At 36.0% G+C, this 9,709-nt stretch overlaps 1 protein-coding gene across 2 annotated transcripts; it reads right to left on the bottom strand.

Annotated features, from left to right (window-relative positions):
* Positions 1-432: 432 nt before the first annotated feature.
* Positions 433-7,823, bottom strand: LOC114322689 (QWRF motif-containing protein 2). Of its 2 annotated transcripts, XM_082914079.1 has the most exons (7): positions 7,484-7,782; positions 5,972-7,386; positions 4,599-4,718; positions 2,867-2,983; positions 2,662-2,751; positions 1,109-1,216; positions 433-1,019 (listed from the first exon to the last, which is right to left on the bottom strand). In XM_082914079.1, exons 2-7 carry the CDS (start codon positions 7,238-7,240, stop codon positions 960-962), a joined length of 1,764 nt encoding a protein of 587 aa, XP_082770205.1. In that variant the 5' UTR covers positions 7,241-7,386; positions 7,484-7,782; the 3' UTR covers positions 433-959. The 2 variants fall into 2 exon arrangements, with proteins under 2 accessions (XP_082770205.1, XP_028125853.2); XM_028270052.2 differs by having other exon boundaries at positions 5,972-7,823.
* Between the last annotated feature and the right edge of the window lie 1,886 nt (positions 7,824-9,709).

Raw genomic sequence — 9,709 nt, 5'->3', positions numbered from 1 at the left:
TGAAAAAGAAAAAATTTGTTCTCTTAGAAAAGAAGATACAAAAATTTAAATAGGAATAACTGATTAGGGTGTACATGAAGGGAAAAAAAAATATTTTAAAGTTTAATGTGTTGTCCTTATTATTAAATTCATATTAAGATATAATAAAAATTAAAATTTATGAATTTAAGTTGGACATACTAAAATATATTTTGGGTTCAAATAGAATCCCCCAAATAGTTGCTACATTCAGATTCAGTCTTGCACCAAACACAAGCATGCAAAACTCAGATTCCATATATTTTGGGTTCAAATAGAATCCCCCAAATAATTGTTACATTCAGTCTTGCACCAAACACAAGCATGTAAAACTCAGATTCCAACATGGGGATTCGGAATCAAACACTCAGATAACAAACATAGCAGAAGCATGTTCAGATGACAAGCAAAGAATTGATCGAAAATTAGCTAAATAACAGTGATCCGAGTATTATATATATCAACCTTGCTACACACCCCCACTGGGGGTCGACCCCCCAGTGACGTGGGCTTCCCCCATTGGCCAGTTTTTTTTTTTTTTTTTTTTTTCTTTCCTTCCAATCCCGCAGTGCCACGTGGCACTGGGGGGTGGCTTTTACTGGGGGTCTCGCGCATTTCTGTATATATATACATATACATGAGTTTCCTTTCCCGAGAATACAGGGAAGGACACATATACAGCTCATTAGCAGGATGAAAAGACCATTTTCCTATAATTTTTTCGATACAAAGATACATGAAACAATACACGACAGAGAAGACCTCAACAAGTTTCGAAACTTCAAAATGAGAAGCCAAAAAACTAGTCATTCGGTCTACACGCTTATTACCTACCTCCTGCGATCAACTCCACTAGATTGAAAATGGTTTTTGGTATAAAGTCAGCTTTTAAGAGTAGATGGTCAAATAAGATCAGTTCTACATACACGCGTGTGCTGTTGTCAGTCTGTTGGTACACGATTAAGTTGTAATATATGCGTTCTCAAACTACAGTGCTTAACCTGTCGATGAAAAAGTAAAATGAGAAATTTCTCATTAGTGGGTGAAGCGAAATTTTTTTATGAAGAACGTAACAGATGGACACGTGTACCTGCATGGCTGCTAACATGGACAAGAAATCTTTGCATTGTTCAAGTAAAACCTGCTCGTTTGCAATCACTTTTGCGAGTTCAGAGACCAAAGACTGCACGTCCTCTGCCTGAAAATGATGAATGGCATAAGGCATAACAATATATTGGCTAAAATAAATAAATAAATGGCCATGCCTAAGCCATTTTACGTATGAGCTTCATTTTTACACCAAGTTACTGATATAGCAAAGTTAGCAACAGTGATTATCTCACCATTTTCCTATGTTCTATGACTACAAAGATAGAAGGAAACTTTCCATGGCTACAGCGCACATGAAGTCCATATAACGTAGGTCCAAAAAACCAGGACCAGCACATATAGTGACTCATGGAAACCTCAGCAGATAGTATACATACATGATTCAATGTTTCCCCACATGCCGTGCGATTTCATCCTCACCTTAAAAGCAAAAACATGTTAACCTAGGTCATCGATCAGCTTCCATTTTAAGGAAGAGTCAATGGGTCCATACATAGCCATTCCCCAAGGTGTGTTTGTGTGTGTATTTTCATGTTTTATATACATGGATGCATCTATATATTCATATATGTGTATATATATTTAGTCGTCACCATATTTAGACTAGCAACGTTTCTTTAGAGTTCAAATTAAATAAATAATTGTTGTCTCCTAGGTAGGTAGACTTCCTAGTTAGTTGACTTTCTACTCCAGATCATAGATTTAACTTGATGGATGGTCACTTGGGAATGCTGGTGGTATGGAGGCTGGTTCATTTAGGAGTCAATTGACAACATCAACTGCATTTTCTATATGAAGTCTAGACATGGAATGTTCTTAAAACTGAAGTTAGTACACCCTTTTGGTTGGCCTTAGATACGCAAGAGGCCAATGTTTCAAAACCACATTATTAATGATGACTCCCATGGCTGTCTCTTGGACCAAAATGTAGAGGATAGTTAGATTCAACAGCATGAGTTAACAAAACAAAAGCTTATGTTCTTTTTTGCATCATTCGGCAATTTGTTGCGTGGATTTGTTACCAAACGTTTTTTTAGTATAAATGACATGCCTCAATAAGGGTTTTTTTCTCTCTTTCTTTTCGTTTTTCTTTATTTATTTATTTATTTTGGTGTGTGGAAGGGGAGTGTAATCAATTTTGTTTTCTTCATATTCAGATTGCAAGTTTGCATGCATGATAGCTTTTAATTATTTTTTCTTTTCAAGCGAATAATGAGATAAAATCATTTTGGTTTAGCAATCAGTTCAGTTAGTTGATCATATCTTGACAGAAGTTAAAAACTCACAGTGATTCCAAAGAAATGCAATACTACAATTTCAACTAAATCTGGCTGTTGTTATACCCCAAGGACTAAGATTATGATTGTCATCTCAAAATATTATCTCGGTAACTTTCCACCTCACATATATCTCAGAAACTTCTATCAAACATGTAATAATCCAAAACAAGGCAGGGCCGCACAGTATTCGATTTCACAATATTAATCGGATTGAAGGAGAAACATGGCCCTAGAAATGAGCAAATGAGATTACCTTGGACAAAAGCAAGCATATTGAGGATGCCATTGTCTGCATAACATCAACTGCTGAACCAATAGCATCCTTTACACTTTGGACATCTGCCTGTTGAAATAAAGGATAACGTGGATTTCCTCAAGATCTATGGGGAGTCTGTTGAGCTCGAGAGGTGAACGATAATAAATTGAAGAAAAAAATTAAAATAAACAATCACACATACAATTGCTCCTCCAACAACTGGAAGACGAAGAGTACTAGCCTTCAAAGCTTCAATTGCTCCGAGCAAAGAAAGAGAGTGGTCTTTATCTAAAGAAGCCCAATCTTCCAAACTGGTAATCTACAATAAGTAATTCAGATATGGTCATAGATATTCTTCTTCTTCATTTTTATTAAAAAAATAATAATTAAAATTAATAAGGGAGATAATTACCAGCCGGTCCTATTGACAGAATTTATTTACTAACAAGTCCTGAGTAAATTTTTTTTACCTATTTGACCCTTGTTTTGATAATGAGACACTATTGACACTTTTTAGATGTTTTTGTATTTGTGGAATGATCATGTGGTACTAGTAATGATACTAAAATATTCATCAACACAATAAATGGTTGCAACATTTTGACTTTTGTTTCTGAGTATTGATTATTTTTTAGTTTGTTTGTGTTAGTTTTTATTGAAATATGATGTTGGAGTTTAAGTAGTTTAATTGTATTTTATTTTTTTTATAAATATTTTTGCAGTAATAAATTTATCATTGAAAGTTGGAGTAGGACTTTTTAATAATTAAGTCTGGTCCACAAGACCAGATCACTTGAATAAATAAGTACGATTGAATATGAGTTTTTGTGCGGAAATCAAGTAAATTTGATCAGTATACTCTCTGCTTGTTGACTGATTATTACCCTCTTTGCACTCTTTCCCTGTTATAGAGTTATGCATATACACAATTAAGGTATATTGTAGGGATTCCATAAAAAATTAGAAATCTTGTTTTAAAATTCCTAATATCATCTTCCCCTTTTATCTGATAAAATCCTTACCAAACCAAACTAAGTTATGTCACAATTAAGTTGGGTTTACCATACGAATCTTTTTTCGCCATTTTGCTCTATCAAGAGCTATATGCCTAATTTTTTTCTTACCCATCGAGCTCCCCTACTTTATTGAATTGTGTGATATTTTTTTGGACACTGTATTGTGAAATTGATGCTTTATTGCTCACCCGCGTAACTCATTGGCTTGAAACCATCTAAAGATTCAACCAACCTACCGGTTTGAGAGAGTCGGCTGTATTTCTTAAATGTCTGTTTTGGAACTCACATTTGTGAACTTCCCCTACGAAGATAGTTAAAGCATCCCAGTGCTTTTAAAGTAACAAAAAATTTGGCATGTAAAATGAAATTGAACAAAAATATGGTCCTATTTTCCAAAAAAAAGATATTCCATAACATTACTCTAAGAAGCCTATATAAAAAATTTATAGCTTTCCAGACTAACAATATCCCAAGCCTGCCTACTTCGATTTACAGTTTATTATTATACGCCTAGTTATGAGAGAACTTATATAATGTGGGTCTTGTGAATGATGTTTTATGTAACTAATATTTTGTACCCGGAAGTGTATTCTAAAATATATGTTAATTCCAAATTTAAAACGTAAACCAATGAAGCACTCTTTCTGTAATTCCAATCTTTCTTTAGTAAATGAAGTTAGATATGCATTCAACTTCCTCTTCTAATTTAGATAAATGTGAAAAAATTTATTACTAATTTGAATCTTCAAGTGTTTTTCATATTGAAAGTCATCCATCCAGAAAAGTGATACCAAAAAACATAATATGCGTGCACAAAGGAGACCAAATATAATGCCACACCAAATATATATTTTCAACCTAAAAGTTCCAGCAGGATTCAGAATTAAGAATAAGAATGAAGCCTCAAACATTTCTTACTTGTCCCTTGAGAATGGAGGCTAGCTTCAACTTCTGCCTCAGCAATTGTAAGCGGTGTCTTTTTTTGGTGACTGAATCACGTAGATCTGAGATTGTTATCCATGCATTCCACAGATTTTTCTGGTACAAAGAAAAGTACTTAGCTAATAAAGTCACTAACACTACATAACACTTATTTATTCTGAGAAGTAGAGTAACAAGTAAAAGTTATCTTAGTACATGGTATGCAACTACATATGCCTGGTATGCGAATATTTTGTGTAACAACAGATTTGATTACTGCAGGAAATTAACAAAGCATTGTCCCAACTATTTCCTTTGAAACCCTAAAATCCCTATGTTGTGCCTCTGATGCAGCTGCAAAAACTAACTACGACCAGCCCTAACTAAAGCCCTGCCCTACTAATACACCAACTTTGGGCTTATTACTTGTAGGAAAATGTTTTGTGCACTTGTCATACATCAATTGCAGCCAGTGACTACAGTCAATTCACTCATAATTAAGGCAAGAAGATGCTTAATGAAGATCCATGGTTTATAAGCCCCACAGTGGTACTGAACAATCATAGAATTAAGAAAAAAAGGGAGTCCTCCACAAACAAAAGAGTTAAGACCAATTTCCATAACATGTTCATAGACTCTTCCTACTAATATAATTCAGCATCCTTGGTTGAACACTAGGTTAAAGGCATCTGTAAAGCTAGCTCTAATTCTAGCAGTTATTTAGCGTCCATCATTTCAAGGACTGTTTTAGTATTTCATTGATCAGTGATCACCCTAGAAGGAACACTACAGGGTAACTCATGATTTCTCATATGTCTACTTTGCGCTTTAAAATTTGTCAAAACTCAAAACTCATTTAGTTCATTTCTGTTTGCAAGAATTTGATTCTCAGTAAATAAATTTACCCACCCACCTTCAATTTGTTAACTGTTCCATTACGATAGGTCTTTAATACTAAAACATTTTCCTTCATTTTGCACGGGTTTCTTTTACAATATGACCTCTCTTCACTTATGTGCCTAGAATTATATGTCCAAATAAGCTTGTAAAGCATGCAGAAAGAAAACAAGATGACCAGCTTTTGAATAGAAAACTACTTTAATCCTGCAATAGTCTGTTATATTATACTGTGATCATTGATTACCTTTTTTTAATAAGCAAACCATGATTATCAATTACTTTGAGGGAATATAATGAATGAGAACATGTTTTTTTACGACAAGATGAATATGTATAAAACAAGCAAACCATGATCATCAATTACTTTGAGGGAATATAATGAATGAGAATTTTCAACATATATTAGATCAAGAATAATAAATCAAATTCAGTATACTTTGAATTATGGAACATAACTTAAAATACCTTACCTCTGCACTATGTTTCTGTACCAACAAGGAAGCTTCTGTCCTAGCATTTAAAAATCGCCATTGCAAGTGCCGATTGTACAAAAGCTTTAAAAAGTGCGCATCCACAATCCTATTCTCCCCCCCCTTCCCCCTCCGAACATCAACAGCAAAACTGAGAACCGAAGGTGTCTCACCAAAATTACTACTTATGGTTCCAGAAACTGAATTTCTGACCCGAGCTGGGCTAACCATTCCCCTGGACGGCGATGATCCCATTGATGTCATAAGCTTACTTGGCAATGCAGGCGTAATGCCCCCCCTAACAGGAGACGATATGGTTCGTGGAGATGACAATGGGTCATCATTGGGGAACTTTTTTAATTGAGAAAACTTTGGCGGGGCTGCCATTTTAGCAGGACTAGTTGACAATGCTGAACCCGGATCGCGCAACCTCCTCAACCGACTGTTTGTCTCTTGCCAAAACCTCGCTGCAACAACAATTCCACGAGGCCCACTTCGTCCCCTCGCAACCCCACCATTTTCTTGCACTCCTGAAGTACTACCAGAAGAAACACTATCCGAATCGGATGCAGTGACATCAGACAGCACAGATGACTCATTCACCGAGTTGTTTCCATCTGGGCACTGTTGAATTGCCTTCAAAATCTCGGCATTGCTCAAATCAAGACTTAATCTACCATCAAATGAAGCCCTCCTACCCTCATCAACCATAGATTGCTTCAATGCCCTAATGACATTCCCAGATCCAATCAACTTCTTATTATTATCCTCACTGCAATCTAAACTCCTCCACAATGGGTTCGGTTGCCGGGTCCTAGCCGGCCACCGATGCTGATCAATTGGCTTTGAATTCTCCACCTGATCTCCACCACAATCAACCTTCCCTCTCAAAGGAGTACTAGGCCTCCTCTTCTCCGGCGTACCCTTCCGCACATTGCTTGAATTCGGGGTCTTAGTCTTACTAATCGGAAGCGAAAAAGCTTCCCCTTGAAACGAAACCGATAAGCTCCTAGTCGCAGTGACTAGAAGCTTCGTAGCAGCCGACATTTCGCCCGCCTTCCTCGGTTTCGAATAGAGATCCGGGGCAAGCGATCGAGAAAGTATCGGCCGCACCCGGCCAGCAGATACCGACCGCTTCACCGCCGCCGGAGACGATGAATTCGACACCGGAATCGAATTTCTAGAAACTAGAGGAGATAGGCACCTCCTAGATGTACAAGATTGTGAAGAAATTGATGATGCAGTGGAAATGGAAGATGAAGGGGACATATACCTTGAAGGGACTTGCCTTGCTTTGGGTCTTTTGGGATTAACAACACCATTGTCTCTCTCTGAGGGCAACAATGGAGGCCTTCTACGGTTTTGTTGGGTCTCATCTAGTGAACTAGTTTTGAGATTTTGTGGGTTTGTTGAAGCTGCTTCAAAAATATCAGCCACCATTATCACACAAGCACATATAAACCAGAGATAGAGGACTCACCTCACATTTTTTTTCCCAATAAAGAGACTTACCCAAAAGCCAAATCAGTATTTTCCATAGCCAAAACCTGCAAAAAGATCAAGAAATCACAGTGTAGCTCAAAACCCCATGATGGGTCTGTGGAAGATTCCACATTTTAAAGAAATGGATGAATATACTAGAAGAAGAACAGCAGAGTGTAGATAGAGAAAGAGAATGGTAGAGAGAGAAGTGAGATGTCCCTCCGGCGAAAACAGAGAGAGAGAGTGAAAGAGAGAGAGTGTGAGAAGGTGGGTGGGAGGGACTAGGAAGGTGAGATTTGGGAGCATATGAGGTGCTAGAACATCTAGAGAGAGAGAGAGAGAGAGAGAGGTTTGGGTTTTGTGAATCTTTGGAGAGACGTTACGCTTACTAATCATAGTTTAAAACTCCAATTTTACAATTGGAGTATTGTGTATTTTTAATTTTTAATAGGAAAAAATTGCTAAAGATGGCCTTTTAAAGTGTCATATTTGTGAAATAAAAGATATATATTGGTATTCTACATTTTTTGATATTTTTTTATTGACAATTCATCAAGTTAATATTAGCATATTATTTTTTTAGGATTCTTTTGAAAATTGACTGAAAATAATAACAAAATAAATTTGTTTGGTACATTTGTATTTTTTTTAATATTTTTTAGAGCAATTAAAGTGAATTTTTTTGGGCTCAAAAATAATTTGTCAAATGGGTTGAAAAAATTTAACAAAATTAAACCTTTTACCCTACTTCAATGATTTAAATTATTCATCTTCTAAATCTTTGTGTTCAAAGTATTTTTTTTAAAAAAATATTAAATTAATCTAATAATTGTAACATGTGCTATATGACTATAATTACTTTTAATAAAATAAACAACATGACATGAAATTGATATATATGGATATGAAATTAGAAAATGAGAAAGAGGTATCGAAAATATATTCCATGAAATTAGAAAATGAGAAAGAGGTATCGAAAATATATTCCATTATTATCACCTCTTTCTCAAAGAAAACACAATCCAACAATATTGTAATTAAGTTCACGATTTAATGATAAATAAATTACATTTTTCACTTTATAGTATGATTGTTTGCTACATATTTTGTAAAAGCCAGTTACAGTTCGACACGTGGTAGAGTAAGGGTAATAAAGGAAGGTTATTCAAGCCTTTAATCCTGATCGTACACGTGGCAATAAATATTGGTCCTCACATGATCTGAGTAACACTAGATCAATAACGGGATGCAAGATGACATATCTTCAACGGTTACTCATATTCAAATTCAAATTACAAGAGGGAAGCTCAACTGCCAGTAATGGCGTAATGGAGCTACTTGTAAGGAAGCATAATCAGCGATCATGGAGGAGCAGTTCGACGGTTCAAAGTGCAGTTCGAAGGTCATCACTGACGAGTATAAATAGCAGGGCAGCCCCCAGAAAAAAGGACGGACTTAGATCATACAAATCAGTCATTTACTTCATATATTTTCTTTTCCAGTCTTTTACATTTCCAGTCTTTAAATACCTGTTCTTTAAATACCTGCACTTTAAATACCCGCACTGCACTTCGATTCATAGGAGTAGCTTCAAGTAGATTCGAGTAGATTGTTGTTGTAAACCTCTCTGAGGCTGAGTTCGAACCATTGTAAGTGTTCATTTTTATGAAATACTTCAATTGTTCTTCATATTACTGTTATTTCTATTAACTTCTCCTAAGTCAAGCCACCAGTAAAAGTCCTCTTCATTGAGGCTGAAAAGAACTAAAACACAATCGTCTGATAATTGGTTGGCAATCACAATTTCTGTAAGGACTGATTGATCCTTGCTGGCACGCTCACATTCACAAAAATACCCTTCGAAAAGCCAAAAAGCCAACATATATTTTTGGCACGCCCAGTGGGACATAATTAAAAATGGCTAGAAGAAGACGACAAGGAGAAAATGAACGCTTGGAAGAAGGCGTGGAAGGAGAGGTAGAAATACCAAATCCAGAGGATAATGTGGTAACACATCCTGTGGAAACTCCTATATTGTCAGAACCTATGGTCGAACAGACCAGTACTTCTGGACAAGAACCATATGTTCATATTACTGGACGAAACCAAGGAATTGGACCATCCACTGTGCCATTTACTCAACCAACAAATCTATGGGATGGTTTAGTAAATGCCATGGGACAACAATTAATGAACACAATGGAAGGGTGGGCAACATCCTTTTTGGATCGAATGAATAACCACCAACCCACAAAC

Source organism: Camellia sinensis, chromosome 2 (assembly GCF_055761805.1).
Source record: "Camellia sinensis isolate YWXY chromosome 2, ASM5576180v1, whole genome shotgun sequence".
Taxonomy (NCBI): domain Eukaryota; kingdom Viridiplantae; phylum Streptophyta; class Magnoliopsida; order Ericales; family Theaceae; genus Camellia; species Camellia sinensis.
The sequence above is the reverse complement of the archived record's forward strand: the minus strand, read 5'-3'. Positions and strand labels throughout refer to the sequence as shown.